The sequence below is a fragment of the Gopherus flavomarginatus genome, chromosome 12, assembly GCF_025201925.1.
Source record: "Gopherus flavomarginatus isolate rGopFla2 chromosome 12, rGopFla2.mat.asm, whole genome shotgun sequence".
In the NCBI taxonomy this organism is placed as follows: domain Eukaryota; kingdom Metazoa; phylum Chordata; order Testudines; family Testudinidae; genus Gopherus; species Gopherus flavomarginatus.
In genome coordinates, this window is record NC_066628.1 from 21,664,562 (window position 1) to 21,682,762 (window position 18,201).

At 45.4% G+C, this 18,201-nt stretch overlaps 2 protein-coding genes and 2 pseudogenes across 2 annotated transcripts in view; 2 read left to right on the forward strand and 2 right to left on the reverse strand.

Annotated features, from left to right (window-relative positions):
* LOC127032480 (olfactory receptor 12D1-like) overlaps positions 1-18,201 on the forward strand; it is a 411,893-nt gene that overhangs the window by 327,585 nt on the left and 66,107 nt on the right. The gene's annotated exons all lie outside the window — the stretch shown is intronic.
* LOC127033070 (olfactory receptor 6M1-like) overlaps positions 1-18,201 on the forward strand; it is a 46,039-nt pseudogene that overhangs the window by 1,916 nt on the left and 25,922 nt on the right.
* On the reverse strand, positions 5,024-6,210 carry LOC127032570 (olfactory receptor 14I1-like). The gene has a single exon (XM_050919865.1). It carries the CDS (start codon positions 5,942-5,944, stop codon positions 5,024-5,026), a length of 921 nt encoding a protein of 306 aa, XP_050775822.1. The 5' UTR covers positions 5,945-6,210.
* On the reverse strand, positions 16,397-17,330 carry LOC127032534 (olfactory receptor 14A16-like; annotated as a pseudogene).

The following is an 18,201-nucleotide window of genomic DNA, read 5'->3' on the forward strand; positions in this document are numbered from 1 at the left end:
TTTTTGCCTGCTTGGGAATTAACTATGGAAAGTTCACTAATAAATGTTATGAACAAGTTAAGTCCCAACCATTGCCTCAAATGAAATGGGATTGGAGGAACTTTAACAATAATAGTTCCAACCCATCTCAACTAATGTCTTCACTTTCCCTCCAAAGGACAGTTATTATCATCTCTGATGCCATCAAAGAGACTGACAGATGAGGGTGGTTGTTTTTTTTTCCCTTCTAAAACTTTCTGCAGCTAAAGGGACAGGGAGCGAGGGATGTTGTTAATGTGAAAACCTTATTTAATACCTTACCTTTCAAATGCTTTAACTGTGCTTTCTTCTTTTCTTTATCTTTATAGTAAAGTATTTTTAATGGTGTATTTGCCATGGGATTAAGCAGGCTGAGGCTCTGTGTGTCAAACCCTGAACCTTGTATAACATTGTTTGATGTTGGACAGTGACAGGGTTATGGGTAACACTTTGACTTTTTGGCCCACGTATTCCATCTTAATTAACACAAGACTACTACTTTAGACACCTAAGTTCAAAATTTTAGGCAGCCTGGGATCCTCAAAGCCTCCACTTAGCTGTTGCCTAACCCCTGTAAGTACCTTCAATTCACTCCATGCTAAAGTTTTGCGCAAAGTGCCCCTAAGTGCTTATGTTTCTGCTTCTAGGCATGCCACTGCTGCTCTTTGAGGTGCCTCGTTGCCTCTCATCTTGATCTCATCAGATCCTCAAACCAGGTGAACATAGGCTTGCTGCACTTCTTTCTCCTGTGGAACTTGATCTAGTAGTTGGTTCTGAGCATGCCGAAATCCACACAAAACAGTGGCGGGAGGAAGGAGGATTTCCCTCATAACTAGGTTAGGAGGGATTCAATTTTTGTTGGTGAATATTAATAAAAGTCGATTTCACCAAACACCCACAAACTGACGAACAAATATTACCATCGATAAAACTGACAGAGAGACAAAGTAAGAATAATGCTACCTGAGAACTTATTACAGTTTGATTTAAGGATATTTGCTTTGTATATTTTCACATTTGATGTTGACAATGTGTATTATAATATTTTGTAAAGCTTTAACTTTTTGAAAGTCAGCATCTACTGTCATTAAATAATTATTGTATGATCCCTCCACCATAATTTCATGCAACTGTGAAAATTTAAAAAGATAAACATTGTGGTGATGGGGGGAACTTAAAACCCCTGATTTTGCAAAACTCTGAAATCCTAAATCAATAAAAATTGGAGGGAGCTTAAAAATAAACATTAATAATATTGCTCAAAATTACTTTTATTTAAGAAATCAATTTTGCCAACTCGACTCATAACTTCTTGAGTTATCCTGTGCTCCTAACTTCTTATTTCTGGTTTTCACTGGGTGGCCAAGGCCCAGATCCACAAACAGACTAAGGCATTGCAATGTGTGGCAACACCTAATTTTAAGACATCAAGACAGCCAGTGAAATCCACAAGTCCTAATTTAGGCACCCAGGCTCCCTAGACAATGAATGGGAAGAGACAGGCACCTAAGAATGGGATCCACAAAAGCCATCATGCTAGGCAGGGAGATGCTTAAATTAGCCAAAGCCTGATGCCAATGAAAGGGATGTGTCTTAAGCCTGCCCCTCTCGGGGAGTTCAGCACCTAAATCTGGGCTGGATGTAGGCACCTAGCTTTGTTTGGAATTTTCAGCTGTGAATCCTCTCCTGGAGTTAGGTACCGATGTCATTTTTTGCAAGACAGGCCTGGGGGAGAAGAAGCAATGCTTTATAGCTTTTAGCCCACTTGCTGGGACACTCACCTGGGACGTTAGAGACCCGGAGAGGGAATCTGAACCAGGGCATCTCACATCCCAGGTGAGCACCCTAACAATTGAGCTAAAGGTCCCCTGCTGTCCCCTGTGTGGAGTTGGGCTACTTCAGAGCACTCCTACTGGATCAGACCCTGCAGGTGAGATGGGCTAAGAATTGCCACTATGAATGACAATGAATAATCATTGAACCAGGGACAAGATCATGAGAATGACTCTAAAGCCTAGTGTTCTGAACATTCACCTAGGATGTAGAAGAGCTAAGTTCATGTCTCTGTTTCATTTTTATACATAGTGGAGCAGCTTCAACATCAAAGACTGAGAGAAAGCCTACACCAGACCATGCCGTAATCCAATGATTAGGGCTCTCTTTTGTAGTGTGGAAGATCCAACTTCACAGATTTTCTCCACATGAGGTACGGGAGGAACTGTTGGGTTTTCTATAGCACATTATGGCCAACACACTTGGGTTGGGTCAAATCTTTGTTTGAACCAAAAGCATTTCTTGAGCTTAACAGCAATTGTTAAAGCAGTAGATAATAACAGATAGGCAGAAAAAGGCTAGGACAAGTTAACTCTCTGAGGAAGCTGAGTCAGGAACTCTGGGTGTAGAATTGGCTCTGGGCCATGGAAGGGGGAATCTCAGAGAACGGGGCCCAGGAGCGTTTGTGATTTGGAGGGTTGTAAGAAGGGAGGAAGGGGTTTCGGGGCTGGGGGTTTTGTTTGGGGGTCTGAGCTGTGTGAGGCAGAGGGAAGGAGACACCTGGGGACTAGAGTAAGAACATTCAGAGGGTGGAGGATGCTGCAGAGGCTGGAGTCAAAGGGTCTGAATCTCCTCTTCCTGAAAGCAGACATACGCCACTGTAACACCATGGACTTACCTTGAGATGAGTGACTGGGAAATCAGCCCTATTGACTCCAGTGGAGTTACTCCTGATTTACACCAGGATGAGTGAGAGGGAAATCAGTTGACTGCAGTGAAGTATTTCTAACTTTTCTTACCGTTGGTACATTTGGGTGCTGATTTATTGTGCACGGCAAGAGATCAAACCGGGGCTCAGATCCTCACACCAGGGACTCCAAAGCTCAGTAGAGTTCAGTCCACCTACTCGCCCTTGGGGGAAATAAAGTGGCAGCGTTATCAACCACAGTGTTTAGTTCTCAGTTAGGCATCAGCCTTTGAAGTGGTTGGAGTCACTCCAAACAGATTGCACTGTGAATGTGCATGGCGAAAGGAGGAGCTGGTTGAAAGCTGTTTCTGACTCGCAGCCCCATAGCTGCTGAAAGGAGAATGTTCTGGCCAAGAAACTAGGCTGTAGAACTTCCTATCAGAGGAATACCATCTCCTTTTATGGCTGCCTGGCTCAGTCTTACTTCTATTTCCTGCTGGGCATTTCAGAGAATGTCTGGTTGGCCATGATGTCCTGCAGTTAATATGTGGCTATACATTACCCACTGAACTATAGCACCATCATGAATAGAAAGGTCTGCATCTGGTTGGTGATGGGATCATGGATGCGGGGATTCTTCTCCATCTTGGTCCCTACCATGATCAAACTTGAATTGCCCTGCTGTGGCCCCAACATCATCAACCATTTCTTCTGCTACCATGCCCACTTGTTATACCCCGCCTGTGCCGTCATCTGACTGGTGGAACTCATCGATGTCATCATCTCACTGTCTGTGTTGCTAGGCTCCCTGCTGCTGATGGTCATCTCCTACATGTATATTATCTGTACTATCATTCATATCCCATCTGCCAAGGGCAGGGAGAAAGCTTTCTCCACCTATGCGTCTCATTTCACTGTGGTTACCATTGGCTACAGCACCTCCATCTTCATCTACATCAGGCCCTCGCAAGTCCCCTCTTTATGTGGCTTGTCCCCTGTTTGGTACTGAGAGAAAACCAGATGTGGTTTTGTCCAGTATCATGGACTAGGGAAGCATGCAAGGTCACACTGGTGGATGGGCCACAGCTTTCCCAGAAGTACCAGAATGTCCGGTATTCTGGGAATGCATCAGTGGCAAACCTAGTTGAGGGCAGAGTTGGGCAACATTTTTCCAAGCCATTGGCAGATTGTTTAACTCAGCTAAAAACATAGCAGCATCTGTCAATGGCAGGGAAATGATTGCGATACACCCAGAAAATCATGCCAGGTTAACCGCACCACATGCTGGAGAGGAAAGTGAACCGCCCCAAGGTCCCTGCCAATCTGACCGGGGGAAAAATTCCTTCCTGACCACCGCATGATGATCAGTTAGAGCCTGATCATGTTGGAAAAGAACCAGCCAGCCAAACACCCAAGAGAGAGAGATAATGGCTCAGTGCCACCTCAGAGACCTGGCACATCCCACCCAATGTTCCATCTCCAGCTAGGGCCACCCTGATGCTTCAGAGATTAAAAAAAAAAAACCTCCCAGAATATATGTGGTGGGGGAGGAGAATCAGAAGCAGCCCCGTCATACAATCTCACTCAGACATGTGTCCAACTCTCTCTTAAAATGAATTTGGTCACTTGCCCCCCACAACTTCTATTTGGAGGCTGCTCCAGAACCTCGCCCCACTGGTGGATAGAAACCTCCCTGTAATTTCTAGCCAGTCTGTCCATCACTCACACAACCAAATGTACATGTAAGCCAGGCTGACACAGTGGGCCCAGTCACCAGCTGGTGGCAATGGACATACAGCTCCATTGGAAGCAGTAGCTCAGATGCACAGATGCTACAAATTGCTTTACATCCACCAAAGTCAATGGAATTACACGGATGTGTTGAGGATCTACCCCAAATGTCTTCTCTCACCGACACCAGTGTTACACCTGTCTGACTCCTCAGGTTCCAGTGAAGCCACTCCTGATTTATACACACAAGCAGGAGAACTCCAATCATTGTTTTCACTGGCCATGGAACACGTGCTAGTGGCCAAGCAGTGTAACGGGTATTATTTTTGCACAGAATGAAAGTCTGATTCCTTTTGTGCACACAATTTACACCCATTTAGCTACACAATTGGGCTAGATTTTCTACTGGTGAAAATCACCCCAGCAGCAGTGATATCAGCGGAGTTAATCTGGATTTGCATTGGTGCAACTGAGATCAGAATGAGACCCGGTTGTGTGCAAGCTGTTTGGTCATGCAAATAACCTACATTAGTGAACAAATACTACATAAGCAAACTTTTATTAGATAAAGACAGAAAATTAATTCTTGGTGAATTAGCTACACCCAGTCAGTCTTCTCAGGGCAGCTTTCATCTTCTTGTTCCTCATGCTGTAGATAATTGGATTCATGATTGGTGGCAATACAGAATAGAGAACAGCCATCACAAGATCCAGAGCAGATGGGGAGCTGGATGTGAGTTTTAGGTAGGCAAAGGCGCCAGTGCAAACAAGCAAGGAGACCACAGTGAGGTGAGGAAGGCAGGTGGAGAAGGCTTTATGCCGGCCCTGCTCAGAGGGGATTCTGAGCACTGATTTGAAGATCTGAACATAAGACACAATGATAAAAATAAAGCAGCCTAAGACTAAACATATACTAAATGTAATAACCCCAACTTCACTCATATATGAGTCAGAGCAGGTGAGCTTGAGTAGCTGGGGGATTTCACAGAAGAACTGATCCACCATGTTGCCTCCACAGAACATCCATGCAAACGTGTTCCCAGTGAGTAGCATAGAGTAGAGAATCCCACTGATCCAGGCACCAACTGCCATTTGGACACAAGCTCTGCTGTTCATCATTGTCTCATAGCGCAGTGGTTGGCAGATGGCGACATATCTGTCATACGCCATGATGGTAAGAAGGGAATAATCTGCTCCCAGCAAGAAGATGAGGAAAAAGACTTGAGTAACACATCCAGCATAGGAAATGGACTTGGTGTTCATGAGGGAATTGGCCATGGATTTGGGGATGGTGACAGAGATGAAGCCAAGGTCTACGATGGACAGATTCATCAGGGAGAAGTACATGGAAGTGTGAAGGTTGTAGTCCAAGACTATAACCGTGAAGATGAGAAGATTCTCCACCAGGGCTGCCGGGTAAATCACTAGAAACACCACAAAGTGCAAAATCTGCATCTCCCAAACTTCAGAGAATCCCAGGAGAAGGAACTCAGTCACAGTGGTTCGGTTGTACATTTTCTTTCTCAGGATGGGGAAAACAGCCCCACTGACTCCAGTGGAGTTACTCCTGATTTACACTGGGGTGAGAGAAAGTAGAATGAGCTCAATGGACTCCAGTGGAGTTACTCCTAATTTACACCAGGGTAATGGAGAGGAGAATTAGGAAGAATTGCTTTCAAGGTATTTGTATACCTCTGTCACCCAGAGGTGGGCGAACTCTGGATAACAGTGTATAAATGTTACTACCCTCAGTTTACCGAGAGGAACTGGGAGTCTGGCTGGCCATATTCTGCTGTCAGGGGCACTGCTGAAAATGTGGGTAATTTCACTGCATGCTATGGAATTACTCCCACTTTATACTGCTCTAAACTGGAGCAACTTCTCACATGGAGGTGACCCAACCCAGTCATAATTACATGGTAAACTCGAGTTAGGAATACAGCCCAGGAGCTCTGATGCTCCATCCCCCATTCTAGCAAGATTTCCACGCTCGCTGTGAGAGACAGACGTTCCGGTTCCCTTCTGCTTCTCTAACCATTCAACTAAACTGCCTCTCAGAGCTTGAAAGAGAACCCTGACTCCCAGTTCGCCTCCTGTACTAACCCAGTAAATCCAACACCCCTCCCGGAGCTGAAAATACAGGCCAGAAGTTCTGGCTCTACCCACTGGACTCAATCCCCTCCCAGAGCTGGGAACAAATGTGACTTGTCATGACTCCCAGTTCTCTCCTATAACAACTGCATCAGACTGTATCTCATCCTCTGTCCCAGTGACTCTCCATTGCCATCAGAAATGACTGCTGCGAGTGACAATGGAGAGTCATTGGGCTAACAAACGCAAGTGAGAATGATTCTCCAGCGTGGTACTTGGGGCACTCATCTGTTGTCTGGAAGAGTTTAAGTCCCTGCTCCAGTGACTAATAATTCATAAAAATGTGGAGCAGCTTCTTTAGGAGAGACTGAGACAGTCTCATTTCAGAACAGGCCAAAGCCTAGCACAGGGGTCGGCAGCCTTTCAGAAGTGCTGTGCTGAGTCTTCATTTATTCACTCTAATTTAAGGTTTCGCATGCCAGTAATACATTTTAACATTTTTAGAAGGTCTCTTTCTATAAGTCTATAATATATAACTAAACTATTGTTGTATGTAAAGTAAATAAGGTTTTTACATTTTTTAAGAAGCTTCATTTAAAATTAAATTAAAACGCAGAGCCTCCTGGACCGATGGCCAGGACCCAGGCACTGTGAGTGCCACTGAAAATCAGTTTGCATGCCACCTTCGGCACGCATGCCATAGGTTGCCTACCCCTGGCCTAGGGGCTCAGGGTCCCTCCTGTAAAGTGGGAATTCAAACCCCTTCTCCTCATCAGTCAGAGGGAGAGATTGAACCTGAGTTTGTCACAAGCCAGCAGAGTACCCTAACCACTCAGCTTCAAGTTATGAGGGGTTCCTGTCCCACAGTCCTTATGAGAGACAGAAATAGAACCCCCAGTTCTGGTTCCTTTCCTCTACACACTGGATTGAATTTCCACCCAGAGCCACACATAAAACTCAGGAGGCCTGGCTCTCAGTCCCTGCTTCTCGTACCCACTAGATCCCAAACCCTTTCCAGAGATGGGGATAGAAACTAGAATCCTGGCTCCTAGTCACCACTACTCTAACCCACTTGACTCAACTGCCCTTGCAGCCTTTTAATAGACAGAAGTAACAATAAACTGAGAACTAGACACAAATAGATAGATAGATAGATCAACAAACTAATACAGAGACACAATTAAGAAAAGAACAGATACAGAGAGTGCAAGAAAAACACAGAACTAATAAAAACTAACAAATAGAGAAGTAAAAACAAGCTAATTGAAAGAGAAAAGTACAAACAGACAGACAGACAGCAATAACAACAAACTAATATATACAGAGAGAAAAGTATCAATGAGCTGATAGTGTTTGTCACAATTTTTGGACTACTTTAATGTAAACTCCTTAATCCATTTTAAAAAAAATGGGTGTTAATTTCATCAATTTCCCTGCTCCCAAGAGAAGGAAACTGAGGCACAGAAATTCTACCCTCTCTTTCTGAAAGTAAATTCTTTGGACTGCCTCAGTTTCCCATGCTGAAATTGAGCTAAGAATGAAACTATGAAAAAAAAATCTGTTGTCACTTACAATTTCGTCCTTAGAGTGCCACTGTGTAACTCCCAAATATATTTAATTGCAAGAGCAAACTTATGTGCCGGTCAGTGTGGAATCCTCCCAGACTGAGATGTCTTTTCTCCTGCAACTACAGACTGCAATTGGTATCCCCCTCTCTCTGTAACCCCATACACACTGCTCTTTCGGCCAATCTCTCTATCTAATGCTCTTATCACTGTACTATGAGAGGCCGTTCCCCCACCGCATTGAGGCTGAGCTGTTAGAAATACACTGAGATCTGTGCTGTTTGCAGATGAGCTGTGTGTCAAAAAGGCTGGTGCTGCAGGAAGGTGATTTATCCATATCTGTTTTCTAAGGGCTTGTGAGACTCACTCCCTGGAACCCTCAACAGCCCAAAGGCAACAATTAATTTCTCTTGTCCTCTACTTCCCCAAAGAGTTTCCAGAAACTAATATAACCATAATTACAATGAGGCAGCAGAGTCTAGAGGAAAGATTGTGAGGCAAACACTGCAGGCACACAGGACTGTACTCCAGATGTCTGTCATCAGTTCGTCACCCTGCTGCTGACCTGCTGTGTTACCTTTGGAATGTCCTTCCCTGGGGTTGTCTTTTCCCTCCCATCCTCTGCCTGTCCCTGGGATGGAGATTGTGTCTTATCTAATATAATGGGCCTCTCATATCAGGTTCAACTATCAGACAATTAATTAAATATTAAAAAGCTATGGTCCAAGGTGTCCTGAGATCTGATCCCAACTGTCTCTCTGACTCTGTTCAGTCTCTTCACCGCTTCATTCCTCAGTTGTCATCCCTACAATGGGGATAAGAGTTACAACTTGGACTAGTTGTAATAGTTGGAATAGCTACAACATCTATCAATGTGATATATGCCATCATGTACCAGCAATGCCCCTCTGCCATGTACTTTGGCCAAACCAGACAGTCTCTACGTAAAAGAATAAATGGACCCCAATCAGAGGTCAAGAATTATAACACCCAGAGCACAGGGTTGCATCCCTGATACTCTTGGTTACTAGCAATTGATGGATCTATCCTCTATGAACTTATCATGTCTAGCTATCCATCCATCCCTATACATACCCCTCCATCTACTGATCGATCAATCAATCTGAGGCTTTTGTACTGCCACCCATCACCATGGTATCAGAGCACTTTTCTTACAAAAACAGTTACCATATCAAAGTCACACATGGGGTCTCTGGCTCTTCTCCTTTTCTCAGGGTGGAAAGGAAACATTCTGCCCCTGCTGCAGCTCCAAGGCAAGAGGAGCTCTCTGCCCCCACTACTGACCCAGGATTGGAAGAGCTGTCAGCCTCCACTATGGCCACGGGGCTCAATGTGTCAGCTGCTGCCCCTGGCGGCAGGGCTCTTTTGTTATAATGGTGCCTTGGCTTTATCGAACAAATGGCTTGGATCCCCATGGGTTGGTTATAGAGAGGATATACTGTATTTTGTTGGTTGGTTGATTTGTTTCTCTGTTCCAGATGTTTTTGGTGAGTGGGGATTTGGGAGGGCGAGGTATGTTTAATAGAGGGGAGTATCCATTTGATGTCATCAAGTTTTGGGTACTACCAGATCAGGCCCCGGATGGAACATGCACCTATTTTCCCCTGGTTCGTGGATCGCTAGCAGACACAGAGGCCTCCCAGACTGTACTTAGGCATCTCTCTCTGAGCTAGCACACACTTCTCTCTTTGGCATCTCCCATTGGCTAGCTCAGGCATCTCCCCTCTTAGCGTTCTGGATTTTGTGACTCTCATTCTTAAGTGTCTGTATCTCTATATCTATTTTACAGGGAACCCAGGGGCCTGACTCAGGCTCTGTGCCACCCTATTGTTGTCCCAGTGATTTTCTAGGTGCCTAAAAGTTATGTGTTGCTGCACTGTGGGTCACCACACCTGGGTCAATAAGTTTTGGACACCTATATCCTTTAAAAAAGCCTATTAGGTACCTAAACACCTTTCAAATCTGGGCCTTAAGTGATGAAGTGCAGGTGTCTATAGTGGGCAATGATACCCTGGTATGAAGCTGTGGGTTCATTGACTGATGATCTTCGATATCCACCAGAGATCATAGAATCACAGAAATGCTGGCCTGAGAGGGACTGAAATCCAAGGGGAATCGGGTGCCTGGGTCTTTGAAAATCTCTTCTTAAATTGCTGGAAAAAAATAATCCTCCCCTTTGAAGAACATGCCCATATCTCTGCTGCTTCCACGGCTGGTGCCAGCCCAACTGATAGAGAAAAGTGAACTCCGTCTTTTGTAGGTAGATTATAGAATCACAGAACCATAGACATGTGGGGCTGAAAAGGACCCCAAGAAGCTGTGGCAGGACCTCGTAAACGTAGGCCAGTCCTGACAGGTGCTTGTCCAACATTTTCTTCAAAAACATCCAGTGATGGGGATTCCAAACGCTCCCTTGGCAGCCTATTGCAGAGTATAAATGTCCTTAGAGTTAGAAAACTTTTCCTAGTCTCTAACCTAAATCTCCCTTGCTGCAGATTCAGCCCATTACTTCTCGTCCTATCTTCAGTGGATATGGAGGACAATTGATCACCATCCTGTTTATAACAGCCCATAACACATTTGAAGACTGTTATCAGGTCCCCACTCAGACTTCTTTTCTCTTCCCCGTACAGCAACTGCCATTGAGGATATGATCAAAGAGCAGAAACATCCCTTGTGATATATGCTAAACCATATGATGGGACACAAATACAATAAGGCTCAGAACTTCAAATCTATCATATTCCTCAAGTAGCTTTGAAAATTCCCTTCAATGGGACTGGACGTCCAATTCACCTTGGCACCTTTTACCAAGGCCCGTGTTGGATTCTCCATCGCTTGATGTCTTCAGATCAAGACTGAATGCTCTTCTGGAATATGCGTTCATGAAAAATTAGTTATTGGACTCAAGACGGGGGTAACTCGCTTGTGATATATAGGAGGTCAGAAGACTCAGACTGGGTGACCTAATGGTCCCTTCTGGCCTTAAATGCTATGAATATTCTCCAAAAATTTCCATTGATGGTACCTAGGGTCCAGATTTTCTAGGGACCTTTAAAATTCTAGACTACAGCCTGTTTTCTGTCTCTTGTTAGTTTGGTCCTTAACTGAGAGCCCTTGAGAGCTAAATCCTTCTCTTCACCTATAACGCAAATACACTTCTCCAAGGCAGTGTGTCTGACACCTAACCTGAAGGTGTCACATCTAGGGAGAGGACAGAAAGTTGGTCTTGTCCCTGCCTGCAGGTATATGGGATCTTGGGGAGCAATTACCACACAGCTGGGGTTCCAATTAATTTCTTTATTAAAGGAAAAAAAAAAGGAAGTGGTGGGAATTTAATAATGAAATACGATGGGATGGGGTGTATAGGGTGTTTACAATAGACAACGATGGGGGGGTTCTTCTTATTGAACAGTGTAGGGAGTACTAATAGTGGGCTACAGCAAGTGGGGTTCAGCACAATGGGATACAGTACAGTCAATAAGCAACTCTAGATACAGTGTGGAAATGCAAAGCGTACCCAAAAGAAATGCAAAATAAAATGGTAGCTTCTATATGAGTTAATAGCTAGATACACAATGTAACACAGTGGCATCAATGTAAATACAAAGTATATCAGAAAAGTGGAGGCAATCAATGGGGTGTTATAATTACAAGTAAAATGTGAGTTACAGTACAACAATACAATATCAATATAAAGGCTGGGTCAAGAAACAGGAGGGGGGGCGTGAGTGATTAGTGATATTCAGACGAGCGGCTGGAAGCAGCGAGAGTCTGAAGCCCTGCAGGGTAAGGACAACGGAGCAGTGTGATGGTGATCTTTGGTAGGGGAGGGGCAGCGGAGAAGTGTAAAGAAGGGCTAGAGAGAGTTTAGCAACAAGCGGACACCAAAAACAAAGGTAAAAAAACAGCAAAGGGTTTGGGAAGTTTCACAGGGGAGAAGCAGCAAGGGGTTTGGGGAGTTCGGAGGGTGATGCAGACTTGGGGGGGGGAAGCAGCAAGGAGTTGGGAAGTTCGGAGAGAGTGCAGATGCGGGGGAAAAGCAGCAAAGGGTTATAACAAGGAGACACTGAGGAGCACACAGAGGAGGAGATTGGAGCGGGGGAAAAACAGACACGGGAAAGTTCAGGGAGAGTTCGGGACAGCAGGAAGGCGAATTTAAGCAGCAAAAAACCTTATCTATCTTAACCAACGACTAGGCAAAACAACAAATATCACAATTCTAAGCAAAGCTATAACAAGCAACTATACGGAGCAACAAAACAGTAAACTATAACAAGGCAGTTGAAACTTACAAGCTCTACAATCTTAACAAACTATGACTTATTAAACTAAAAAAAACAAGACCTATGGTGCACCTTATGCTATGGGGAGGTTACAGAGGGCAGAGTGGTATGTGTCCAGGACCCCGCTCCCAAGGAAGCCAAGGGATGATGGCTACAGTGGTGGATACAGCTGAAAGCAGAAAGCCCCAAGGCAAAGCCCACAGGAGCAGAGTTTAGCAGCGGCACAAACTTATTTTTAGCGGCAAAGAGCCCTGGAGTTTAAGAGAGGTTTTAAGACACTGTTAGCTTGAGTCTGTGTGCTGGGGAAACTGAACCAGCAGCTAAAATAATAAAATAAAAGTATAGAAAGTTTTACGAAGGGATTCTTACCAGTCCCCAAGGCAGCAGCAAAGGCAGAAGCAGCAGCAACATCAGAAGAGGCAAGGAGGGCTCGGTACAGTCTCAATAATCAGGAGATCTCTCAGGTAGCAATTCGTTCTTCGTGGGAGGGGCGTTCAAAAAATGGGGGTACACTCAAAAATAAAACGAGAGAGGAGAAAGGACCCCCCAGAACCCCTGGCTGATCAGACCAGGCAGCAATGCAGGAACCTTTCTGAGGTGTGTTTCAAAAATATCTGGTTTTAAAGGCAAACTTGGGCAGTTTCCCGCCAGTAATCCTGATAGGCTCCCCCTGTCACAGGGGAGGGGGCACAGGGAAAAAACTGAAGGTAACCAAGAGACTGCCTGGACATAGTCCTTTGCAATAGGTGACTCAGAGCACATGAGGCCCTATGACTCATGCCCAGGATCTTAAAAACACTTAGGTCTTGCAGCTCTGGACATTGCCTACCCTACATCAAGCCCGGCTCAACGAGGTGATAACAGGACTAACCCTTGAAACAGGGCATGGTCCCACTTAGCACGCAGCACAAGTGGCCATCCCTTTGAGAAGGCAATGGCTCTTGTTAAACAACTTAAGGGGCCCTCCCTTTGAGAAGGGCAGTGGCCCTGCTAAACAACTTAACAGCCAGGGAAGGGTGGCCACAGGAGAACAGAAAACAAAATGGAGTCTGGGGACAGCTGTAAGAAACAAAATGGAATAGGGGATAGCTGTAACAGACAGGTCTAAGACCAGAGATGCGATTTTCTAAGAGTCCTGAGGAGTTAAACACAAGTTTCCAAGGACTTCTTTAACTCCAATAGGCCCTACTCCAGAAGGGAGCAACAATGTTCACTGTTGGACAATATACACGCCACCCGTGCCTCTGGGACAGAATGCAGGATATCTGGTTTGTTGGAACATATTCCTGGTAGAGGGTGTATCTAAGAAGCCGCTCAGAAGCTGTTCAAGAGGGCTGAGCATGGTGGATCGAGGGAGTGGGCAATTCATTTGGTTATAAGCTCGATAATCCCCTTTTCGTGTGGCTTGTCCCCTGTCTGGTACTGAGAGAAAACTAGACGTGGTTTTGTCCAGTTTCGTAAATGAGGGACACAAGCAAGATCACACTGGCGAGAGGGGCCACGTAGGCAGGGGAAGGGCCACAGCTTTCCCAGAAGTACTAGAATGTTGGGTGTGATGTTGCACTCCATAATGCTTTATAGAAATATGTTTATGAGTTTAAATATGACATGACTGGAACATGTCTTATGCTAGATGTGCCAAGTAACATATCTCTGCAAAGGTTGTGATCTACTGGATATATTCATCCTAATTACATGCATGTATCATTTTTGTATTTGAAGTTATGAGTGTGGCAATGTACTTCTTTGATTTTAAATAGCCTCAGTGAAGCAGTTGGTCACCTTCCTGAGAAAAGACTATTCTCAGTGAGAGCCCTACCAAGAAACACTTCAGTTAACAATGAACTCTGAGAGATGCCAATCCACATCTGAACTTTCCTGGGAATGTGGCATCGGCTGGTAAAGTTCTGAGTCATGCATGGACATGTGACTTGCCCATGTGACTCCAAAACTTCATCTTGCAGCATGGATTTAAGCCGGATAAAGACCACGCATCTTCGGTCTCCAGGGTGCAGAGGGACTAGGAATGGGCATCTCTGAGATGATCCAGGAATAAACCTGCCCCTCCTTTCACTAAGGAGTCCCTCCCCTCTTTGGTCTCACTCCTGCTTTTGTTGCTTGGTAGGCAACATCAGCCTCTGATTAGTGCAGGAATAAGGTCCCCTGAAGTTCTCAGGCCACTTGCCTGTCTGTGAGGGTCACCATTTAATCAAGGCTGGCACCCGGGGGACTCAACCAGAGACATCTAGGGCCCAAATTACGAGCTTCTACAGCTTGAGCTGAACAGCCAGGCCGTCTGACAGCCACTGGAACAGCCTCCTATCCTCTAGATGTGGCACAGAGGGGCCTCATAACACGCACTTCCCATGAGTGTGACACTGCACAGCTGCAGAGGTCAAGGGCTCCATTTGAGCTGGAGTCACTTCCCTCAGCCAGAAGGACAAGGTGTCACAGACAGTTATACTAATGCAATGCCATGGACTCTACTGGAGTTTATTCTCCGTATGGCCCCTTCTTCTCTCCCCCGTCCCTGCACATCCATAAAGTCACAGAGTCACAGAGTTCAATGCCAGAAAGGACAAGCAGATCATCCAGTCTGACCTCCTCTATGCCATCACCATCCGGCACCCACAGACCAAACCCAACAACTTACATTAGACCAAAGTGTCACAGCCCTCAGGAGACTAAATGGTTCTGTGCTACTGGCAGACAAGAGAAGAGACTGAGGGGCACCAGTTCCCAAAGCGCCCACAATGGCAGAGAAATGATTGAGATACAAGCAGAAAATCTTGGCAAGTGACAACCACCACATGCTTCAGAGGAAAGCGACTCCTACCCCTCAAGGTCCCTGCTAATCTGAATATGAGGGAAATTCTTTCCTGACCCCCATACGGTGATCAGTTAGACCCTGATCATGTGGGCAAGAACCAGGCAGCCAAGCAACTGAGAGAGAGAGATAATGTCTCAGTGCCACCTCAGAGCCCTGGCACAGCCCAACCAATGTCCCATTTCGAGCTAGGGCCATCCCGAATGCTTCAGTGTTTAAAAGAAAAAAAAACAAACCTCCCAGAATACACTGGAGGAGGAGGAATCCCTTCCTGACCCCTGCCAGTGGCCAGACGGAACCCAGAAGAATGAGCTTTTAGGGACTTAAGACATACCTGCAAGTGACCCAAAGGGTTGCTGAGCCCTGCCCCCCAGCATCACAAGCAGCCCAGTCTTACAATCCCATTCTGACATGCATCCAGGTCTCTCTTAAAAGTAATTCAGTCATTTGCCCTCCACAACTGCTATTGGAAGGCTGCTCCAGAAGTTCGTCCCACTGGTGGTTAGAAACCTCCCCATAATTTCTAGTCAGTCTTTCCATCTCTCACACACCCGAATGTGCATGTGAGCCAGGCTAACACAGTCTGGCTTCTAGTCCCCCTCTAGTGGTTAGGCCACAAATGATGGTTTATAAGGCAATGGGCCCAGTCCCCAGCTGGTGGCAATGGATACACAGCTCCGTTGGAGGCAGTAGGTCAGATGCTGCAAATTGATTTAGTGCCGCCAGAGTCAATGGAACTACACTGATGTGCTGAGTATGAACCCCAAATGTTTTCTCAACTACCCTAGTCTTACACCAGTCTGACTCCTTTGGTTCCAATAAAGCCACTCCTGATTTATACACACAAGCAAGACAACTCCAATCATTGTTTTCACTGGCCATGGGACGGATGCAAGTGACCAAGCAGTATAACAGGTATTGTTTTGGCATGGAACGAAAGTCTTCTTCCACTCGCGCACATACTTTACATCCATTTAACTCTACAACTGGGCCAGATTTTCCACTGGTGTAAATCACCCCAGCAGCAGTGACATCAATGGAGTTAATCCCGATTTGCATTGGTGCAACTGAGATCAGAATCAGACCTGGTTATGTGCAAGCTGCTTGGTCATGGAAATAAGTTACATAAATGAACAAATACAACATAAGCAAACCTTTATTAGATAAAGACAGAAAATTAATTCTTTGTGAATTGCCTACACCCAGTCAGTCTCTTCAGGGCAGCTTTCATCTCCTTGTTCCTCATGCTGTAGATAATTGGATTCATGATTGGTGGCAGTACAGAATAGAGAACAGCCATCGCAAGATCCAGAGCAGATGGGGAGCTGGAGGTGGGTTTCAGGTAGGCAAAGAAGCCAGTGCAAACAAAGAAGGAGACCACAGTGAGGTGAGGAAGGCAGGTGGATAGGGCCTTATATCGACCCTGTTCAGAGGGGATTTTCAACACTGATTTGAAGATCTGAACATATGACACAGTGATAAAAATAAAGCAGCCTAAGACTAAATATATACTAAAAACAATAACCAACAACTTACTCATATGAGTTAGAGCAGGTGAGCTTGAGTAGCTGGGGGATCTCACAGAAGAACTGATCCACCATGTTACCTCCACAGAACGTCAATGCAAATGTGTTCCTGGTGTGTAGCACAGAGTTGAGAATCCCACTGATCCAGGCACCAGCTGCCATTTGGACACAAGCTCTGCTGTTCATCACTGTCTCATAGTGCAGTGGTTGGCAGATGGTGACATATCGGTCATATGCCATGACGGTAAGAAGGGCAATATCCTCTCCCATCAAGAAGATGAGGAAAAAGACTTGAGTAACATATCCAGCATAGGAAATGGACTTGGTGTTCATGAGAGAGTTGGCCATGGATTTGGGAATGGTGACAGAGATGAAGCCAAGGTCTACAATGGACAGATTCATCAGGAAGAAGTACATGGGAGTGTGAAGGTAGTTGTCAAGGGCTACAACCACAATGACAAGAAGATTCCCCACCAGGGATGCCAGATAAATCACTAGAAACACCACAAAGTGCAAAATCTGCAGCTCCTGAACTTCAGAGAATCCCAGGAGAAGGAACTCAGTCACAGTGGTTCGGTTGGACATTTTCTTTCTCAGGATATGTCTCAGGATGTCTGCAGAGGGGAAGACAAGACCAAGGGTAGGATTAGATCAGTAAAATAACTCTCGTTTTGTGAAATCCATATTTATTCCCTTGAGTCAGACCCTTAGCTTGTGAAGATTGGTGTAATATGGGAATGAGGATGGGGAAAACAGCCCCATTGACTCCAATGGAGTTAATCCTGATTTACACTGGAGTGAGAGAAAGTAGAATCAGCTCAATGGACTCCAGTGCAGTTACTCCTAATTTACACCAGGGTGATGGAGAGGAGAAATAGAAACCATTGATTTCAAGGTATTTGTTAGCTCTGTCACTCAGATGTGGGTGAACTCTGGATAACAGTGTTGCTATCCTCAGTTTACCAAGGGAAATTGGGTGTCTTCCTGGCCAGATTCTGCTGTAAGGTGCATTGAGGCAAATGTGGGGTAATTTCACTGCATGCCATGGAATTACTCCTACTCTATACTGCTCTAAACTGGAGCAGCATCTCACATGGAGGTGACCTATCCAAGTCATAATTACACAGTAAACTTGAGCTGGTAACACAGCCCAGGAGGTCTGGTTCCCCATCTCCTTTTCTAGCCAGATTTCCTTGCTTGCTGTGAAAGACAGACATTCCGGCTAGCCTCCTGCTTCTCTAACCACTCATCTAAACTCCCTCCCAGAGCTTGGAAGAGAATCCAGGAGTCCTAACTCCCAGTTTGCCTCCTGCACTAACCCAGTAAATCTACAGACCAGGAGTTCTAGCTCTACCCACTGGACTCAACTCGCTCCCAGAGCTGGGAACACAAGTGACATGTCATGACTCCCAGTCCCCGCCTCTAAAGACTGCATCAGCCTCTGTCCAAGTGTCTC

What these genes read in the sequence shown, in the direction of transcription:
- LOC127032570 (XM_050919865.1), bottom strand. Translation starts at nt 5,944, where the DNA reads ATGTACAACCGAACCACTGTGACTGAGTTCCTTCTCCTGGGATTCTCT.